This window comes from Mastigoproctus giganteus, chromosome 1, assembly GCF_048544385.1.
Source record: "Mastigoproctus giganteus isolate SK-2022 chromosome 1, ASM4854438v1, whole genome shotgun sequence".
Classification (NCBI taxonomy): Eukaryota; Metazoa; Arthropoda; class Arachnida; order Uropygi; family Thelyphonidae; genus Mastigoproctus; species Mastigoproctus giganteus.
Window position 1 is genome coordinate 190951374 of NC_143575.1, and position 23597 is coordinate 190974970.

Here is a 23597-nt window from a genome sequence, read left to right on the forward strand (position 1 = left end):
CTGCAGGATTTGCAACATAGAGCACGGAGGGCAACTTTTGAAGCTAAAGAAAGTGAGAAATGAATTTATGAGATATTTTCAATCAGATGAAGGACGTTGCCTTGGCAGGACCTTTATGCCTAACTTTTATATGTACTATTCAAATATATAATTATTCAAATTAAGGTAATTAAGTTTTAAATTTAAAAAAACTCACCTCAAAGTCGTCCTCATCACTAACAGCAGTTGACAATATTGATCTAGGCACATCGACGTCCAATAAAAAACTCAAAAGCTCAAATGCAAACCATTTCCCTTTTTTGCAAGGAGATGAACCACTCTTCTTTGATTGTAGTTTTTTTCGCTCACAATGGAAAGCTGAACGCAAATTCTTTATTTTCTTTTTCACATCAGTCACACTACAATCGTATTTACTCGCTAACTGCTTCAGCTTATCATTTTTTACTCTGTTGTCTTTATAATCACTAATTTTATTATTCCATAACTCAGGTGAATTATGATAATCTTCAATAAACAAGGTAGTTTTTTCAATATTCCACTCCATGTCGCATGATACAAGCCGCACCAATCTGCCGACTGTTGGATAACGACGACATTGTGCGACACATGGAAACTTGTCGAGAGGTGACGCACGCGCCCCGGCAACAACAATCAACATGTAGCATGCGGAAAAGATACTTGCTTCTTGTTGCTTTGTGTTCCTTCGATTGAAAGACTGTGTGTAGCATGCGTCAATGTCGCATGCTACATGTTGCCTCAGTGGAATTCCACCTTAAGCACCTGCAAAGAGTTCTGATTTGAGGTGTCTAAGGCTGTTACTAGATTGAGTAAGCTCAGTGCTAATGGAATCCTTCCTCTTACTTAGACTACACATGTGAGGGGGACATAAATTCAAACTGAGGAAGGATGGTTGTAGGATAGATGTGCAAAAATTTGCCTTTGGCTAGTGGGTGGTTAAGTGTTTGAACAAACTCTCTTCTGTTGTTATAGAGCGGGTAGTTAAAAAAAAAATTCAAGGAAGAATTAGCAAAATGTCAGAAGAGATGCAAAGTGATAGTGTTGGCACCCTCTTTTTTTTTTTTTTTTTTTTTTTTTGCTGTTGCTGTATAAGCTTTCATTCTTGCATCATATGCTAATACTAACATATCTTGTTAAGGTAATAGGAATAATTTGCAGCGTACAACACTCTAGAATAAATGCCAGTCCTTGTAAGATTCCTGGTTGTAAAGTTCACTGTAAATTTTTCCTGTCACATTTTAAAATTGTGCTAATTTAATTGTACAGAACTTGAAAGCACAATTTTAAACTGTGCTTTCAAGTCCCTGAAACTTGTCACAAACAGTCTTCCAGGTATGACAGGCTAGAACTTTGCTATTTGAGAGTCTAATATACCTGTGGAACTGATATTCACATTCCACTTATGACTCAAGTGGATCGAATTTCAGTGAAATCTGGTTGTTCTGTGACAGCCAGATCCTCTGCTTACTCCACGATGGTGAGACTATAATAACCCAGGGTATACCCTATGTTTAAGCACAAAACACTGTAGTTAATATACTGGAAGTAACCAAGCAGGTGTGAACCAGTGTTAATGGGGTGTTCAGTATCGTGGCCATGTCACCGTAAAGCCCATACTCAAACAAACAAACAGCCACTGCTCATCTCAGTTGCCCTAATTGTTCACTTAATGATTTCTTTCACCTCAAAGGTCGTACTTGTGCATATGTTCACTCTGATATTCCTTGTCAGAGATGCCTATATAGAATATCTTGTAATGGGGGATTTTCATTTTCTAGATGTTGATTGGAACTTGTGGATAACTTTTCTACATCAGGATGTTAAAGTGGCAATGAGAGAAAGCAGTACTCTTCATCTCATTATCAGCAGTACCTCTCTATGGATTAGGAATCTCGAGACAAAGGAACCATTAGGCAGTGATCATAATGTATTGATTTGGGATATAAATAAGAATATAAATACTGTCAAGTGTTGTACTTTGTGCATCATGACCTAAGGTGCAAATGCACCATAAAACAACAAATGATACTTACTATCAAAGGTAAAGGGAAGAGATTTTGAATGAATTCCCTTCATTGGAACCAACTGCAAATTCTAAATGGGAAGCATTCAGGGAAGTAATTTGTAGAAGATTCTAGGATTTTTATACCAGATAAAAGATACTGTTCAAGGCTTAAGCTTAAATGAAGGTGTGATGTGATGAACTAATGAGACTAGTGGCAGCAAATAAAAATGCATGGGATGCATATAAATTATCAGGAGGTACAGCCACCTACAGTAAATTATAAACCAGTCTGTAATTAAATCACAAAGGAGATCAGGAAAGTTAAGATAGATTACCAGAAGTCTCTGGCAATGAATGTATAGTCATAGCAAAGACTTCTTTATGTTAAAACTAGGAGTGGGATGAATCACATTGATCCATTAGATATGAATGGTATAACTTCCGACGATCTGGTTACTGACACCTTCAATAGATATTTTGCACCTTATTCATGCATGAGGAATTTTTGGGGCTGGATGCCAGAAGTATATCAAATTCTTACAGGGGGATAAATGATTTTTTGATAACTGAGATAATTGTTGCAAGAGAAATTGTTGAAGCAAAAACTGAATAAGGCACATGTGATGGATGGGATCAACCCAGTCATATTAAGAAAGGCAACAGTAGAGGTAAGCAAACCTTTAGCCATAAATATGAGAGCATCCTTGGATTCAGGGGAGATCCATATGCATTGGAGATGTGTGAATGTCTCCCCATTTCACAAAGGAAAAGGTGGTAAAGGGTGAAGTGAGCAATTAATGACCTGTAAGTAATATTGGAGTTACTGTTTAAAGAAGTAATGCAGGACCATATAGATAGGAATGCATCACAGCAAGGATTTGATGAGGGGTGACCTTGTCTAACCAATCTGATTGGATATTATTAAGCAGTAACAAAGGAAATTATGCAAAAATTATTTTGATATTCTTAGATTTCAGAAGAGCTTTTGATACTACAGTAAACCCCCGCTATTCGCGGTTTCATGTATTCGCGGTCGCTGAGTTAATGTAAAATGAAACCTAAAAAATGTGAATTTTAAAGCACCGTGAACATTTTCTGCCATAAAAAAAACATGGGCCTGGCTAAAATTATCTTTCTCGGTCAAAACAGCACTTAGTTTGACAAAATCGCGATCGTAGATATTTCTCGCTAATCCTTGTTCAGTATGTGTTATGCGCTTGTCGTGGAAGGTTTTGTCGTTTGCTTCTAATTTATATGCTTATAAATTGATATGCTTACAAAAGTGACACACTCGAAAAAGTCTACACTTTTTCGAGTGTGTTAATGGAAGAAAGTGACTTTATTGTGGACAAGTTCTTTCTAACCCGTACAAAAATATGGCTACGAATAACAAGAGAAATGTGAAAATATGAAAGAAGGTGATGACATTAGCGAATAAAATTGAGTTATTAGACAAAATTTCTAATGGTGAAAGTGTCTCCTCAGTGGCAAAACATTATAAAATCAATGAGTCAACGGTACGATCAATCAAGAAATCGGAAGAAAAAATCCGCCGTAGTGTCCGTGAAAACGCGCTAATTGCTTCAAAAATTTGCTCTGTAACTCGTGATGTTAAATTAGAAAAAATGGAAAAGGCTTTAAATCTGTGGAGAGAAGACAGAACTCAAAATAAAATTCCGTTAAGTTCACTCATCATTCGTGAAAAGGCAAAACTCCTTTATCAACACTTTAGCGAAACTGGTGATAGCACTGGCGGGATAAGTTTTTTTAGCTAGCAAAGGCACTGGTTTGAATTTCTAATAAATATTACATTTAATATTAAATTGTTTCTTATTTTAATTTCGATGCCATATGCTTGCATTTCACTATGTACTGTCTATGCACATAGTCATATTATGAAGGTACATATAATACATAAATAGACAACATTTTAGACTAGTTTTTCTTATATATATTTCATACTTTGGAACGGAACCCCTTTATTACTATGGGAGCCATAACTTAGTATTCGCATTTTCAGTATTCGTGACATTTCTCAGGAACGTAACCCCTGCGAATAGTGGGGGTTTACTGTACTTTAAAATTCGTGCTGTGTGGCATTAGGGGCAAGTGACCTAAGAGTTCAGTGCTGGGTCCATTGTTGTTTTTGATATCTATTAATGTAATTGATGAATGCATGTTGGGCTTAATTTGAAGCTTTCAGATAGTAGTAGTAGAGGTATGTGATGCAAGAAAGCAAGCATATGAACTTATGTAGCATCCGCCACAAAAAAAAAGAAAAAACCCAACAATTTCACACATCCATTCCCTCTAAAAGTTTGTCCAGTTGCTCCTTGAATTTATTTAAGCTATCAACTTCCACAATAACAGATGGAAGTTTGTTCCAGCAATCAACTACCCACTAGCTTAAAGGCAAATTTCTGCACATCTATTCTACAACTATCTTTTCTCAATTTGAATTTGTCTCTTCAGGTTCATAATCTGAGCAAGCGGAAGAATCCTATCAGAATTCTGCTGCAATTTGCAGAACTTAAGCCTTTTGTGGTAAGAGAACCACTTCGTTCCCCTCACCAATCTTGTAGCCCTTCTCTGTATTTGCTCAAGCAACTCTACATCATCAACAGTCGAACCACTGATATCAAGTGGACCAATCTGATACATTCCCTTCCTTCTAGTATTTATATAAGTGAAGAAGTCTTTGCTGTTTTTCTTAGCATCCCTTGCCAAAGATTTCTCATAATTTGTCTTTGCTTGCCTAATCTCCTTTGTGACTTGATTACAGACTAGCTTATATATACCATAGTCTTCTGTACTACCTGAAAATTTATTGCTATGAGTCTCATGAACTAATGAGACTCTCTGCTACGAGTCTCATTAGTTCATGAGGCTCATAGCAATAAATTTTCAGGTAGTACAGAAGACTATGGTATATATAAGCTAGTAGCTTCCAAGATTACCTCCTTGAATGCTTCCCATTTAAAATTTCCTGTTAGTGATATCAGTTGGTCCTACTGTATAGAATTTAAAAACATTCTGAGACCACTGTAGTCACCTTTATGGGAACAAAAACCCTTCCCATTATCCCAAATGGTAGTAATATCTTTATGTAAATCTTACATCAGTACACTGTGATCACAGCCATCTAGTGGTTCCTTTATATGCAAATTCTTAGTGCACGAATAATCACTGCTGATAACCAGATCAAGAGTATTACTTTCTCTCTGGTTGCCTCTCAAACATGCTTCTGCAGAAAACAATCATACAATAAATCCACAAAAGTCTTGCTAGTGTGCGGACGACCAACCCACAAGTTCCAGTCAATATCTGGGAAGTAAAAATTCCCCATTATAATACTATATGATTTACTGGCTCATTCTATTTTTCTGTACAATTGTTCATTGTACTCATTAGTGTCATTAGGCCTATGACATACTCTTACTCTCATTGTTGCTTTTCTCGTGCTTATGTCACGCCAAACTGACTCAACATTGCACTGTCCATCTATGTCAACTTGATGCACTTCCTTAGATTTTATGTTTCCTAATTAACAGCATAACCCCTTCTTACTTTCTATCCTTTCTGTACACTTTGTGCTCCTCAAATTCCAATTCTGCATTCCTTATATCTGTGTGACACCACGTCTCTAATATCTCAACAATATCTGCCTTTGATGTCTCTTGACCAGCACATCAGATTCATCAAATTTATTTACTATACTCCTAGCATTGGTGTACATGCAAGTAGACATGCACCTATTCTTAGTTATGCTAACACAGCCCATGTATTTATTTGTTACATGATGACTCCCATCAGATGACACAAAGTTTGGCAAAGTGGTTAATGACAGCAATCAGTCAAGAAGACATCTAGAAATATTTGGCAGATGAGCTTAGAAGTGGCAACTGAAGTTTAACATTGAAAAATGCAAGGTACTGCACATAGTAGCAGTAATCCCAAAATAACATACCCTCTTAAAAAAAAAAAAAAAAAAAAAAAGGTAAACTGCATTCATTATCAACCCACTGTAGGATGGAAGCCTCCTCAACAATTCATGTTGAGGAAAATGGATCATAATCTGCCACACTGATGCAGTGCGGGTTGGCAGATCAACCATATTTAGTAGTCAGGGGCTTGAACCCCAGTCTACTCAAAGAGCGTGTGCTACTGCACTCCCACTCCTGACCACTCGGCTATGGAGGCCTCCCAAGGAAGTAGAGAATGAAAACAACTTTGAGAGGTTATTGTGCAGTCAGACATGAAGTTCTCTGAAGTTTTCAATGCAAATTTTGTCTGTAATATACAGGAATTTTGCTAACAGGGATGAGGTAATCATTCTGCCATATAAGGATATGGTGCATATAAGAATATGGTGCCTCTGGTTAATTGTCAATGGTTAAGCTACATCTTGAGTACTGTATACAGGTCAGGAAGAATGTGGATCTCTTGAAATGGGTGCAGAGAAGAACAGTGAGATTTGTGGGGGAAACTAAGGGTACTCTTTTCAAAAAATACTTAATTTCTGCAAATTTCAACATCTGGAAACTAGGTACCTGTGAGTTGATCTGATTAAGGTCTTTAAGGCTTTGAATGGATTCAGTATAAACTAAATATTGATGGCATGCTTACTCTGGCTCAGACAACACACATGATTGTTTTTTTCTGTTTGGAAATTTGCTTATATGCAGCCAGTTCCCAAAAAAGGGTCTTTCCACTTTCTGTCTCATAAATGCATTTTTTTTTTTTTTTTTTTTTTTTTTTTTCAATTTCCAGGTGCACTTTTCTTCTGAATTGGCATCTGTGATTCACCCCCCCCCCCTTTCCTAACTAGCCCAAATGTATGTTGCAATCAGTCGACATCCATTTACTGTCCAACTCTAAACTCACATAACCAAATTTTTCTCTTCCTCATTTATCCTTTATACTTCTATTTTCTTGAACACTCTTCCTTTATGTATATTTTTCAAAAATTGCAATATATAGAAATTCAAGGATAATGTCACCAAGTATATTCTCAACCTTCAACCCACATATACTACTAAATACTGAAGTTCTAATACCTTTTGTGCTTGGGGCTTTCATAAAAAATTATCTCCTCTGTAGATAGAGTAGGAAAATTGTTTACAAGAAGATGTTAATGTAATTTTCTCAAATCTGTTATTCATACATATGAGGTGTGATAGGAATTCCTTTGAAGTAAGATTACCACTGAAGTAATAATAATTATCATAAAATATTAGCCACCCATAGAGTGTCTGTGGCAGCATTCCTTGGCCTTGGTTTCTTAAATAAAAAATAGTAACTTCTTCCTCTTGTCACTCATTTGAAAAGGTTTGGGCGTAAATCCTGTTGGAGAAAGTCTTAAAGGCTGATTGCCTAGATCCAGAATAATGCATTATTTTAAGGGATTTTGAATGTAATTATATAATAATTGACAATTTTATATAAAATTGACTAGCATGGAATGGATGCAGAGATTACCTAGCATTAATTTTTTTCATGATACAACTTCAGGCTAAACATCTGTGCTGAAAAATTGACTTGTTTATAAAGATAATGCCAAGTTAATGTAATCCCATAATTATATTTATTTAAAACAAAGGTTTTGTAGGGTAAAAACACAAGTACTAATATAATGACAATCATACTTCCATCACATGAGAAAAAAATTTTTAATGAAATGAATGGTTTAAATACCATTATTGTTGTTTTTATCTGTAGTAAGAAAATAAAAAAAAGGGAAAAAAAAATAATAAATAAAAGTTAGTATATGAAAATCCAAGTCCCAAAACATGCTTAAAGTTTTTAATGGTATGCATTTCCATCAAGCACAAAACTACTGACTGTCATTACAAAACCAGAAATATATGTGATCTGATGCTCTGTTCTTTGTCATGCTGATGGGAAGTCTTAGGAAAGGATATCCTAAAATCTGATGAGGCTTATGTTTTGCAGACTTCATTCTCTTTGTTTTTTGATAAAGTGAAGTTGTAGCTTATGTACCAAAGTCAGGCAGTGCTGTTGAATAGTTGTTAGTCTGATCTATTCAAAACACTGTGGTCAACAAGTTGGCTGGCAGAAAGGTTTGTTACTGAAAAAGAACTGGTTACTGTGAAGCACTTTTAATAGTTTTTATCCTTCTGCTATGTGAGTCTTTATTATTTTTTTTATTTTAATACAGATTTGCTTTATTATAATCCCATGTTTATTTTTATTTTAAAACAAAAAATCTGTACATATGCTAATATAATGACAATCACATTTTTAACACACACTGAGAACAAAAATTATGTTTTCCAAAGTTAAATAAGCACAGATATGGAGTGAACTTTAGATTCAGGGTTGTCTTGAATAAATGCAATGTAATCACTACCCCAGATTGTGGCTATTTTATTGCAATTTGCTATATACAGGTAATATACCCTCTTTGCTTAAAACTTTTTTTTTATGTGTGTTTAGATTTCATAGAACAAAAATATAGACATCTATTACACTTCTACAAGTTGTTTTGTTTGATAGTGACTTTTTTTTTTTAGTATGCTTGGTTCACTGATACAGATTTCATGAGTTCTTTGGTAGTTGTGACTTATGGTTTTTTATGTTACATTCTGAAGTGGATCCCCCCTCCCCCAAGACTGGATAAAGCAAGACCAAAATTTTTGCTGCCTTTGGAGTCATTTCCAGATCCCCATCTCCTCATTTTGATTGCAATCCTTAGTATATTCATTAATTTTCATTTTTCTCTGATATTTCATGAAATCTCTCTTTGTTCCCAAGGTTAATTTAGTTAACCTTGGGAACAAAGAGAGATATTGTCCACTTTCTGTGGACAGGAGGACCATAGCCATGTTATTTGTGGCCAAAAATTTCTATATATTCAGACTGGTATGAGCACTGTTGTGAGCAATATCCAGCATACCATTTTATTAGACATTTTCTTACTGCATTTTCCAGTATACAGTGTCAAAAAATATGATAAACTTTTTCTTTTGAGTAAGTTGATCATACCTTCTGAGTTAGCTTGCTCATGCTAGCTTAATTGTCTTGACAGTTTCTAGTCAGAAGCAGTATGGCCGCAGTCTTTCACTCTCTGCATATTCTTAAGATCTAGCTCCCCATAATATCTTCATGTTTTTAAAACTAAAATTTGGATTGAACAGCACAGATCCATTAAAAAATATCAAGATTTATTTGGGGGGGGCGAAAGATCACAGACTTGAGACTTTGGAAATGCTTTTGGTATGACAGAATTGCTGGAATCACAATATCAAGTCTCAAGGGAATTAATTGTAGGGTGGCAGAATGATTTCTGTTATTTTTAAGCTTCTTGTACTTTATCCATATATCATCTGTAGTTTTGAGGGTTTTTGCATTTTCAGTAGCTATACTATTCCTGTAAAGGATATTCAGTAAATAGTGAGCCATTTCATTGAAGTTGTCTTGAACTTGTCTACTTTTGTAGTTGCTTTCCAATAACTTTCTTCAGATTCAAGTGTGGTGTGTAATACCTATGATAATGTATAATACACTTCATACTGCTACTAATTCTTCATGTCTCCCAGAAAGGGGCAGATCCTCCAACACTGCCACCCTCCAATTAATTCCCTTGAGACTTGATATTATGATTCCAGCAATTCTGTCATACCAAAAGCATTTCCAAAGTCTCAAGTGTTGGAGAATCTGCCCCTTTATTTAATTTGACCTTTCTCCATGTCACCATCATAACATAGTGGGCCACAGAGTTTTTCCATTTTTTTGCAAAATATAAGTTTTTCTCCATCTTTTGCTTCTCCAATATAAATAATAAAACTAGGTTAGAATAAGATTTTTTAAAAAAATTTTGGATTTATTATTTTCATTATTGAATTGGCCACCAGGTGTACTGTGGAGTCTACATTGCAAAATAGATATGCATGGTAAGATGCCAAACAAATATGACATGAACTTTCAGAAGACATACAAAATTTTCCACATGTTGTTAAATCTGATAAAAGGTAACATAACATGCTTGCCATGTATACCTTACATAGTTATGATTTTTCAATTTCAAGCAGTAGGAAATGGGATGTAATCGGACAGTTGCAAACAAATATGCATAATAACAGTGTGCAGTACAAAGAAAGAAATGCAAAAATATATATTGCATTTCCTGGTGACAGTGATATCATATGTGCTAAATGTTTATTTACTAGTAGTTGGCAAGTGATGCAAGGAAGCAAGCTTATACAGCATAAACAAACTGTTTATATATATATAGTGATGAGTTTTCACTGTAACTGTGCAACTTGATGAGAAACGTTTTACAATTTCGACTCGGGTTCGATTGCCCAAAAATTCATTGTTTGTTCTTATTGATTTCTCCAAGGCATTAGTAGCGAAATCAGATGGAGGATGCAAGTTTATTACCGTTGAGTTGCACAGTAATTTAGGCATGTTCAATTAAACTGGAGAAACATGTGAGGAATAACTATTAAAATTAAAGTTATATTAAGTTATAAATCAGATGTTTCGTAAACTTTAAAATTTTTGGTTTACTTTTTCAGTGAATAATATACTCTAAATACAGCAGGCCCTCGTTATAATGCAGTTCACTGTATGCTGATTCGCTATAACACTGTTCTTATATTATAACCCATATCTCACTCTAATGCTGTCACAACTCACTATAATGCTCTTTTTAAATTTTTGGCATGTTTAATGAAGATGTTTCATCTGATGTTTCGATAGCTTGAAAATGAATAGCAAAACAGCATTAAAAAGTTTCCTATGCTGACTTGTGAAATTTTCTTCCACACCAATTTAATTGCAGTATGGTGGCTTGTTGCATTATATGCATTTATCCGAAGTCTAGTCATCACCCAGTACAGTGTTAAGTAGCAGACAGTTTACACGAAACTTTTAAAAAAGAACTTAAAATTATTGAAGAGAGGTGTTAGGACTGACAGATTTACCTGTAAGAACAATTATAAAAAATAAGGAAGTATAACAATTATAAAATGTTATACTTCTCAACAAGTTTTTAACATAGATGAAAAAGGAAACGAATGCCTAAAAGAAGTTTCATATTGAAAGAAGAAAAAAAAAACATGCTGGGCTTCAAAGTGGCGAAGGATCGGTTGACTTTATTGTTGAGTGGTAACGCTGTGAGGGATTTTAAAGTAAAACCCCTTTTAATTTACTAGGAAGAGGGCCAAAGTACAACCCAAAGATACGAAAACTTGACAGCCCAGGGCCATCGGATTAATAGATTCATGATTTTAATTGGCATTTTAAGTTTAATTTTGATACGTAATGTAGTTACTTACCACATAATTATATACGTATGTAATGGAGAATATTTTACATGTACAGATTTTTAATATTAAATATTTTGACTGACATTTGGCATCTTTTCACTACTGTTTATTATTTGTGAGTCCCGGTGGTATAGACCGCGACTCACAAATACGTATGTTACGTTATTGGAATACAGCACTCGCTTAGCGCTGATTCACTTAGCACTCTGTTTTTCTGGAACAAATTATCAGCATTAAGCAGGGGTCACCTGTACACATTAGAAACAATTAAATAAAATGGAACACTTACAAACAAAACTGAAGAACTGAGGACAAGTAATAAATATTTTATTCATTATTTGAAATAACAAATATATTTGTTTACTTGTGTCTATTCTTTGGTTATGAATCTTCAGTTCAGATCTGTCATTCATTATCTGAAATTACATATTTGCTAACATTTGTCCAGTTATTTGGTTTCTTTGTAAGTGCTCCCCTTTAGTGGACATGATTTTAACAGATGCAGTATGAAATATGGCTTTGAAAATCACGGAAGAACTTTGCACCTGTTAGTCATCCTTTTCAGTTTTGGCTTGCAAAAGCTTAAATTTTCTGTAATTAAGATTGAGAAGTTGATGAAATCATAAGTGATATATAAATAGATGAATGAGATGCAATTGGAAAGTTTTGGGATTGAATTAACATTTGAAAAATGAAGATTTCTACCTATTTGGAAGGATGTTCTTTGAGTTCATCTCTGTTACATTATATATACTGATTGCAATGCTTCTGCAACTTTTTGAAGTATTTCTGATAGGTGTATTTTGGAATTCATGATGCTGTTTTGTTTGAACAGCATCACTCAATCACTGCAGAATCATTTGTATTATTCCTGGTTCACTGTTAGACTGTGAGACATTCGTAATGAACAGTGCCATGTAAGTCAAAAATATGATAAGCATGACCTTAATGTTTGACTGAAATTATCTTACTTTTTTTGTGCCTTGGAGAGGTAGTCTTCTGTTGAAGGGGCTGGGCTTTTGTTTCCAAGCCATAGCCATATACCCACAATTTGTCACCAGTAACAATGGGAGAAACATGCTGTTACTGCAGCAGCATGCAGTAACAGCATGTTGATGAAGGTCCTGACATTTGAGAACTGGTCATCCTCTGCAATCGTCAATGAAGATGAAAAGTAAAATTTGGCTGAAATGCATTCCAAAATGTGTTAAAATTGAGTGTCATGTCCCATAAGAAATACTGATTTCACTAGTAACTTCGTAGATAGTTGCTAATGAAATTGGTCATTCACTTGTGTTCGTGATCTGATCACTCCTGATTAGGTCATAAGTGATTTGAAGTTGAAGGGCAGCCAGATTGAGGAGCATTTTCAACAGATAAGCAACCATCTTTAAACTTTAGAAACAATGAAAAGTCTTAAAATGACACACTGTGTCTTCTTAGAAAGCTGCTTTTAAGATATTGTGGGTTTCTGTTGCACTTTTCCCAAAATTCAAACAAAATTTTATGCAGATTTTCTGCTCAGTAAAATCACTCATTTTAAATTGGAATGAAACAAAATAACCTTCTGTCAATGCATGGTATGTCAATCTGACTGCAGATAAACAGATGATTCATGTGTTACTCTGTTTGGATGAGTGACTGAACTTGTAACAAGTAGTTGCAGCTGACCACACTACGACACTACAATTTCAAGATATATAGTCAGTCCCTGAATTTTTTTATCACAATTTGTTTTAGATATTACTGTTCCAAAAAACAAGCAATAACATGTTTTTTAAATTATTTTTTATGTTTTTTTAAATTGTAGTTTCATTTCTTACAGTAATTTTACTTAAAGAAAAATTAATATTTAAAATCATTTATGTACAAAGTCTTAATATTACCAAACTTCAAAATTTAATAGAGAAACTTGCTCCACAGAATTCACCCCTTTCAGAAACCCGCCACAGGGAAAACTACATGCGTTCATGTAACTCACTTGTGAAAGGGTTATTATATCCCTTACATTACATTTTCTGGATTCCCACTTAGATTTTTTTCCTACCAACTTGAGCTACATGAGCAACAAACATAGAGAATAGAGCTACCCAAATATTTCCATTATGGAACAAGGATATAAAGTAAAGTGGAGTCCAGCCGTGCTGATTATTGTTAATGTCTCAATTGAAAAGCTCCACAGTCATCCTACATGTTTCCACAGTCATCCTACAAGTGAAAAAAATCTGGCAAAAAAATAAAGTAATGCCAGGTATGTAAAAAGAGCACTATTCATCTTTTTAATATAGTAAATATAACTGAACTCATGTCTCAAAAATTTTAAATAAGAAAAAAGATCATATTTCAAATCAGCACTAAAAATTGTTAAAAACACTGAGTTTAAGAAGGAAACAAAAAAAAAGTTTAAATTTATTGAATGTTATCATTAAATCAGTTAATTTTTAATGTATTTTATACAGCATAATGTTAAAAGATGCTGGATGCTCCATATTTTTGTACACTTCTGGAAAGGAATTTTAAATGTTTGAGAAACTAATAATTATGAATTTGCCTTTCATTTAGAGTCATCTCATGTTAAGGTAGATATGGTTTATTTATTTTTGTTTCCAAGCAACAGATTGCTAGATGGTAGTGATTTTCATCACTTAGTGTGACACCACCACCACCACTATGGCATTTAGTAAGGGTCCAAAGCGGCCGCATTGGCTTGTACCAGGTCAAAAAGCTCTTGTTTCTTTTATATAGTGATATATCAGGTGACATTCAGATCAGCAGTCAATCAATCTTGTTACCACCCTGCCAACTTGTGATTGCTGGGACTCTGAGGAGTCAAGTTTTTTTTGGCAAAAGAGGAAGAGGATGCATTGGCAGGACAATTCTTTATGATTGAGATTGGCACATTTTCTTCATGTATATGGCTTATCACAACAGTTTCATGTCATATTTCGTGACAGTTAAAGAAACACGAAGAGGTCAAAGTAGTAGAACCAGGTTATTTGAAAAAAAAATAAAAAATAAAATAAATAAAAAGGACTTCTCCAGAAGTCCTTTTTTATTTATTAAGATGGGTAGGGTAGGGTAGAGGAAACAAATGGTTGAAATTCTCTCAGAAAAAGTGGAATTTAGAAGATTATAGGGTGGGGGAACAGGCGTCAATTAGATTTGAACTGAGCCCAAGTATACAGTAACCTCCCGCTATTTGCTGTTTCGCGATCGCTGATTTAATATAAAATGAAACCAAAAAAAATGTGAATTTTAAAGCGCCGTGAACATTTTCCGCCATAAAAAAAAACACGGGCGTGGCTAAAATTATCTTTCCCGGTCAAAACCGCGCTCAGTGGGTGGGGGGGAGAGGGGGTGACAAAATCGCGAGCGTGGATGTTTCTCGCTAATCCTTGTTCAGTATGTGTTATGCACTTGTCATGGAAGGTTTTGTTGTTTGCTTTTAATTTATATGCTTATAAATTGATATGCTTACAAAAGTGACACACTCGAAAAAGTCTACACTTTTTCGAGTGTGTTAGTGGAAGAAAGTGACTTTATTGTGGACAAGTTCTTTCTAACCCGTACAAAAATATGGCTACGAATAACAAGGGAAATGTGAAAAGATCAAAGTAGGTGATGACATTAGCGAATAAAATTGAGTTATTAGATAAAATTTCTAATGGTGAGTGTCTCCTCAGTGGCAAAATATTATATAATCAATCAAGAAATTGGGAAAAAAAATCCGCCGTAGTGTCCGTGAAAACGCGCTAATTGCTTCAAAAATTTGCTCTGTAACTCGTGATGTTAAATTTGAAAAAAATGGGAAAAGCTTTAAATCTGTGGATAGAAGACCGAACTCAAAATAAAATTCCATTAAGTTTACTCATCATTTGTGAAAAGGCAAAACTCCTTTATCAACACTTTAGCGAAACTGGTGATAGCACTGGCAGGATAAGTATTTTAGCTAGCAAAGACGGTTAAATTTCTAATAAATATTATATTTAATATTAAATTGTTTTTCTTATTTTCATTTCGATGCCATTTTCTTGCATTTTATTATGTACTGTCTATGTACATAGTCATAGTATGAAGGTACATATAATACATACATAGACAAAATTTTAGACTAGTTTTTCTTATATATATTTCATACTTTGGAACGGAACTCCTTTATTACTATGGGAGCCATAACTCAGTTTTCGGTATTCGCGGCATTTCTCAGGAATGCAACCCCAGCGAATAGCGGGAGTTTACTGTATTTGCGAATTTAATTAGGAGGTTTTGGAGGTTTAGGTCTTTTCACTTTTTTGATTTATATCAATATAAATCAGATAAGTTTGTTCCATTAGTTTGGCAATTTACAATGCATTGTTGATGATGATGTAAAATTTGTGGGAGGGGAACATTAAGTTTGAATGTATTAAGCTTTTGCCAGTTGAGTATGCTTTTTGTTCAATTATTTAAAATTAAAGTAATTTTAATTTGCTTTTGTACTTCTTAATTGTTATAATATCAATTAATTTTTACTTTGATTGGAATTAGCTAATTTTTTTTTTTTTGTAAATTAGGTATTCAAGTCAAAGTTTCCTGATCATGCTACAAGTCATGCATGCGAAGCTTTAGATAGAGATATTAAAGCAGCTATTTACTCATGTACAGAAAATGGTAAATACTTTTTTGTGAACATAATCAAATTTAATTTATTCTTACACTGAGTTCAGTTGGCAAAATTTTAATATCTTAGATTTTTTTTTTTTTTTTGAACAAAGAAATTTAATTTATCACAAAACTACAGTAAATGCTTTGTTATTTGGCATGCACAGGAATTAGAGCATTGCAGTTATCTAAATTTTTCTACTTATTTGAGCATCCCAGCAAACCCAACCTAGGCAAAAACAATGGATAACGGTAATAAAACTAAAACTTTGGATATATGCTAATATAAACCATACAAAAAGTACTATCAAAAAAGTATGTATAGGATAATAAACTCAAAACAAGTAAAATTTTTAATCTTTTTATTTAAAGAAAAAACTTTGCATTAGTTGAGGCATATGATGCAAGAAATGCTGGCTGATGCTTATAGAGCTTATAAATTTGGTTGATGATTATAGAGCATCAGCCAAACCAAAAAAAAAAAAAAATAATAATAAATAAATAAAAAAAATTCCAATTTCACCCATCCGGTCACTCCAAATGTTTGTTCAAGCTATCAATTCAAATTGAGGAAAAACAGTTGTAGAATAGATGTGCGGAAGTTTGCCTTTAGCCAGCAGGTAATTGATTGCTGTTTAAGTTTGTTTAAATTGTTTAAGCTATCAATTTCCACAACAACAGATGGAAGTCTGTTCCAGCAATCAATTACCTGCTGGCTAAAGGCGAACTTCCGCACATCTATTCTACAACTGTTTTTCCTCAATTTGAATCTATGCTACCACAGGTTCTTAATCTGAGCAAGTGGAAGTATCCCACCAGCATTCCCATCTGCTCAAACCATTCAAGGCTTTGCGCACCACAATCAGATGATCACCTTGCATGTGCCTAGTCCCCAGATTATTAGTATTAGTAACGGCTGCATGGTGCAAGAAAGCCTATGGCTTATGCTGCACCAGCCAAAAAAAAAAAAAAAAAAATCCGAACAAAACAATGATAAAAACAAAAAATAAATAAATAAATAACTAAATAATGATAATTAATAAATAAAAAAAATAAATAAAATAAAATATAAATAAAAAGGAAATTAAACCTATCATCCTATGCGCTTCCCTTACTCGAAAGTACTATCCAGATGACCTTTGAATTTCCCCAAACTGTCGGCGTCTACCACCCATGAAGGCAACTTATTCCAGTAATTTATAACTCGCTGGCTAAAATAAAACTTCCTGCAGTCCAATCTAAACATTTCCCCCCCCCCGTAACTTGAATTTATGTCCCCTAGTTCTAGCATCATTTATAATCTTGAAAATTTTGTCCTCATTCATTTTACTGATGCCTCTCAGAGCCTTAAACACCTCAATCAAATCTCCTCTAAGGTGTCTAGTTTCCAAACTCTGCAACCCACATATTCGAAGTCTTTCTTCGTAAGGATGCCCTTTTGCCGATCTCACCAGGCGAGTTACCCTTCTTTGCACCCTTTCAAGAAGCTCGATGTCTTTCTTTAGGTGCGGTCTCCATACTTGAACACAGTATTCCAAGTGTGGTCTAACATAAGCCTTATATAATGGGATTATCACGTCCCTATCTCTACTTGCAAAAGACACCATGGGCCTTCCTTGCAACCTGTTAACAATGCTCAGAGAATTTCATGTCTGGCCATATCGTAACACCCAAGTCCCTTTCCTCCAGTACTGGGTTTAGTTGAAATCCACCAAGTGAATAAGTTTTTTTGGGATTACTGTTTCCCAGGTGTAATACCTTACACTTTGTTGGATTAAAGCACAGCTGCCATTTTTCTGACCATTCTTGAAGTCTATCTAGGTCTCTCTGAAGAAGCTCAGCTTGACAGTGATCATTAACTACTCTACCAATTTTAACATCATCTGCAAATTTAGACATCTCGCCCTCTATCCCTTCATCAATGTCGTTTATGAAAATTAAAAACAACAGTGGTCCTAATACTGATCCTTGGGGAACCCCACTTCTTACATCAACCCAATCTGAGGAATAGCCATTTATCACAACCCTCTGCCTCCTGCCCTGAAGCCATCCTTCTATCCATCTAAGGATTTTCCCAGTGATTCCAACCTGTTCCAGCTTATAAAGCAACCGTTCATGTGGGACTGAGTCAAAAGCTTTGCTGAAATCTAAATAAACAATGTCGAAATTATTCCCTAAATCCAGCTCGTGAGTGACCCTTTCGAAATAGCGAACCAGATTTGTTAAACATGATTTTCCCTTTACAAAACCATGCTGAGTTTAATCAGCAATAACTAGAACATTTAGACGATGTTCTAGTTATTGCTGATTGTAGTACTATCCAAGACATTTTACATTTGTTTAATAATATTCACTCTAGACTCAAATTTACATTGGAAAGGGAGGACACGGACACAAAGCCATCAAACCTCACACCCACTCGGGACTCAAACAAAATCCAATCCAACATCCATCGCAAACCCACAAACACCGGCACGCCTCCACACTACAACAGCCATCACCCGCTCCCCCACAAGAGATCCACTATCCCCAATCAACCTATAATGCCTACAAATATTCAACGACGGAACCCGCCTTGGGCCCAGAAATAGAAACATCAACCAGCAGACTCCCAAACAGGGGCCATCCCCCTACTACAACAAACCGAACCAGGATACAAGCTAGGGACAGGACACAAAACACCACTTTGACCAACAATCGTAATATGAAAACAGCTATCACCCATTCTCCCACAAGAAATCCATTATCCCCAATCAACCCCTAAATGCCCATAAACATTCAACGACAGAATCCGCCTTGGGCCCAGAAACAGAAACATTAACCAGCAGATTCCCAAACAGGGGCCATCCCCCTACCACATGGGTAAGATGCTACAACTTACACAGAATTTAAGCCTCTCCTGGTAAGAGAACCCCTTCGTTCCTCTCAACAATCTGTTGCCCTTTTCTGTACTCGTTCTAGCAACTCTACATCCTTCCTCCAGACCTGTGCGCAATTAGCATTAGCATTAGTACAGGCATATGATGCAAGAAAGCAAGCTTATTCAGCATCAGCCAAAAAAAAAAAAAAAAACACCACTACTCCTATTTCACCCCTCCGTTCGTTCGAAATACCTGTCCAGCTGAGCCTCAAATTTGTTTAGACTATCAACTTCAACAACAAGCGATGGGAGTCTATTCCACAAACCAATTGCCCGCTGGCTAAAGGCAAATTTCCGCACATCTATCCGACATCCGTCCTTCCTCAATTTGAATTTATGCCCTCTCAGGTGATTATTCTGAGCAAGAGGAAGAATCCCATCGGCATTGAGCATGCTCAAGCCATTCAAAGCCTTATACACCTCTATCAGATCACCTCGCCGATGCCTAGTCTCCAGGCTCTGTAATTTGCAAAACTTAAGCCTTTCTTCGTAAGAGCAACCCTTTGTTCCATTCACTAATCTTGTTGCCCTTCTCTGTACTCGTTCCAGCAGCTCTACATCCTTCTTGAAATGAGGCCTCCAGACCTCAATACTCAAGGTGTGGCTTGACCATGACCATTGCCTTATACAAAGGTACAATCACCTCTGTGTCTCTGCTAGCAAAATTACTATATATCATTGAAAAAACTCCATGGCCTGCTCTGGCAACTTGTCTGCACTGGTCAGTGAACTTCATATCTGACTGCACAATTACCCCCAGGTCTTTTTCATTCTCCACCTCCCTGAGTTTAGTACCACACAGTTGGTATATTTCTCTTGGGTTACTGCTATGCATATGCAGTACTTTGCATTTGTCAATATTAAACTTCAGTTGCCACTTCTCAGGGCGCCTCCATGGGCAGGAGCAGCAGTGTGTAGCAAATGCTTCTTGATTAGACCGGGGTTCAAGCCCATGACCACCGGATGCGGAAAGGTCAGGGAATGACCACCGCATATCCCCGGAGCAATATGGCTTTAGTTGCTAATGCTCCTAAAAACCAAATAACAACAAGCCACTTCTCAGCCCATCTACCTAACTTTTCTAAATCCTGTTGCGGTAGCATACTGTCTTTACTATCATTAACAACCCTGGCAACCTTTGTATCATCTGCAAACTTGCACATTAAGCCTGATATACCTTCATCGACATCATTAATAAATACACAAAACAACAATAGGTCCAGCAATGAACCCTGGCAGACTCCACTAATAATATTAGTCCACTTAGAGCAACGTCCATTTATTACCATTCTCTGCCATCTCCCACTCAACATCCCTTTATCCATTGCAGCAACTTGACCTTAATGCCATACCGGTCCAATTTGTACAGCAGTCTTCCATGTGCAACAGTATCAAAAGCTCTCCTGAAATTCAAGTACTGTATATGATAACAAAATTATTTTTTGCATCCAGTTCCTTTGTGACAAGACTACCCCTTACCAAACTCATGCTGTGTCTGAACTATTACTGCAGTCTTGTCTAGGTGATCCTGCATCACTTCTTTAACCAGTGATTCCATTATTTTCCCCTGAACAGAAGTTAAACTAAATAACAGGTCTATAATTATTTGCGTCACCCTTTGTGAATTGAGGATACATTTGCACATCTCCAGTCCATGGGGACCTCCCCTGAATCTAAGGATGCTCTCATAATTATGGCTAAGGGTTTGCTTACTTCCCTCGCTGCCTCCTTCAATGTAACTGGATAGATTCCATCTGCCCCAGGTGCTTTTTTATGCTTAAACTTCAACAATTTCTTCAATAAACTTCTATCCTTTACTTCTGTTTTGCTATTTTATAATTGAATATATCTCCGAAAATTTTTATTGTGCACATGTATTTTAATAAAATAAATTTATAAAATTCATGTAAGTAATATGACGGGATAAGACAAGGTAATCTTCATGGGCTCAAGAACCATACAGTATTCACAGGGTTACTAAGCTCTGCCACCTCTGTATAGTTTTGGATATTTGGGCAGTACCTGTGATGGAAAAGTCAACACAAAATTCTGTGTGATTTGTTTTTTTTTTTTTTTTTGTGGTAGGTTTTAGGTCCAGTTTCTATTTTGTAGACCTAATCTAAATCTACCCTGCAGAAATAGAAATGGAGGTATGGCTGAGGTGATCAGATATTATTCATTGTGGACAAGTCAGATTGTAACAGCAGCTCCTGTCCTTTTAAAAGCTTCAAGACTTCTTAAGAATATTTTTGAGAACTTAGTTTATAACACCTCAGTTACATTATTCTATAACAAAGCAATTGTGCTTAAGTACAATTGCCTTTTTCTGCGGCCCCGAGTGCCAAGCGTTTCTAGTGATCAGGCGATTTCTGTGCAATTATAAAGCGATTCCTAAAGTGAAAGAGTGTTAGATATATCAAGAGTTTAAAGTTAATTCTCTTCTGTAAATATATATAGTTACTGAAAAGTATCAGTGCAAAGGTTCCTAAGAAAGGAAAGTCACCTTTCTTTTATTTATATTCTAGTCTTACTAACCACTAATCTACTTCCGCTTGGTCACTAGGTGGCACCGCTCCTGCCTCCCCGTGGCGGGGCCGGAAACCTGGGAGGAAAAGCTCTCACTCCCAGGGCTAAAAGGAGCAAACATGAATGACTCAAACATTACCACGAATCCCAAAGATCTGACTCCTTTGAGTCGGAAAAATGAGGACAATGTGACTATTGCAACCAAAAGGCAAAAAAAGGAAATAACATCACTTAATGCACCTACCTTTATTGTCTTTAATTCTACGACAGAACAGCCATTAGGAAAATTGTCGCCATTCGTCATCCAGAAATGTTTAGAAAGTGTGGCTGGAACACCAAAAAATGTTAAGCGACTAAAATCAGGCGACATTCTAGTCGAGACAGCAAATGCCAAACACGCAGAAAGACTGCTTCAAATGGAAACATTTGGTGGGATCCCAGTAAAGGTCTCTCCCCATAATACGCTAAATACATCGAAAGGAGTAATTTCTGAATGGGACCTTATCAGCGTCTCCGAAGAAGAAATTAAAAATGAACTTGAAAATCAAGGCGTTATAGCTGTGAGAAGGATTAAAATTACAAGAGATGGGACACTTATTCCAACCAGAACTATCATACTGATGTTCAACACTCCTAAACCACCTACATCTGTGAAGGCCGGATATCTAAATTGTAACATCAGACCATACATTCCAAATCCTCTCCGGTGCTTTAAATGCCAAAAGTATGGTCATTCACAAATGGCATGCCGTGGTGTAGCTATCTGTTCCAACTGCGGGTCCCAGGAGCACAGCAATCAGAACTGTTCATCCGAGAAATTGAAATGTCCAAACTGCAAGGGAGACCATTCTGCCTATTCCAAGAATTGTGAATATTGGAAAAGAGAAAAGCAGATTCAGCGGTATAAAGTGGAACATTCTGTCACATACCAAGAAGCTAAGAGAACTATACACCCGACTATCTTAAACAGACCTTCCTACGCGCAGGTCATAACGAATCATCGTACAATAGAAACCCAAACAGATTTTACAATCCCTCCAAAGAAATCTATCTCAGACTGGGCACGAGCACTACTCACAATTTCCCAGCCAAAACATCAAGAGAAACTCACCAACACACCACTTTCCGTGCCTCCCGATAAAAAACACTCAGAATCGAAAGCCCCTCAAGGAAAACGTAATGTCATAAGTCAGAAGGCAACCGAACAAATGGAGATAGAAGCAACCAACCAAGCAGATGAATCAGTATTAGAGATTTTCGCGGAAGACGATATGGACACCGGAAAACCATATTTCCCGAAAAAGGAAAAACCAACGTGTGAAAGACTTAAAACAGCATCTAGGAAACAGACCGAAAACCTCTCCAAAACCAAATAATGAAAACCATAATCCAGTGGAATTGTAGAGGACTCCGCACTAACATAGGTGATATATATGATCTGATTACACAGTATGCACCATTATGTCTTTGCTTACAAGAAACCTACCTCAGACCTCAAGACTCTACCTTAATAAAGAACTATACAGCATATCGAAAGGACAGAGTAACAGGTGGCACAACCCATGGTGGTGTGGCAATACTAATAAATTCTCTCATTCCGTCCCAGATTGTCCCACTAAACACAACCCTTGAAGCAATTGCAGTACGCATAGCCACTAGATCACTCATAACAGTAATAACAATTTATGTTCCACCAAACCAAAATTTATTACAACAGGACTTAGAAGACATTGTAAGGCAAGTACCAACCCCCTTCTGTATACTAGGCGACCTCAATGGGCATAGCCCTGTGTGGGGTAACACAACCACAGATCGGAGAGGAAAACAAATTGAAAAATGGATAGACGAGAATGATTTAACTTTGTTGAACGACGGCACACATACTTATACACATCTTCCATCAGGAAATACTACAGCTATAGACCTGTCTATATGTTCTCCAATACTATTTCCAATACTTGATTGGTCAGTGCACAGTGATCCTCTCAGCAGTGATCACTATCCAATAATCATCACCATGGCATTAGGAACCACATGCAAGTCACGCAAAACTCCCAGATGGAAAATAAATGAAGCAGATTGGGAAACTTATAAATCATTAGCAAAACTAAATGTTGATACTATCAAGCAAAAACCGTTAGATGCAGCACTACAATATATATAACAAATAAAATAATTCAAGCTGCTGAACACT

At 36.0% G+C, this 23597-nt stretch overlaps 1 protein-coding gene across 2 annotated transcripts in view; it reads left to right on the forward strand.

The window, feature by feature from the left end:
- adp (WD and tetratricopeptide repeats 1) overlaps positions 1–23597 on the forward strand; it is a 273490-nt gene that overhangs the window by 198906 nt on the left and 50987 nt on the right. For both annotated transcript variants that reach the window (XM_090383632.1, XM_090383640.1), the window contains exon 13: positions 15870–15966. In XM_090383632.1, coding sequence (XP_090239758.1) covers positions 15870–15966 — 97 coding nt within the window. The remainder of the gene's footprint in view (positions 1–15869; positions 15967–23597) is intronic.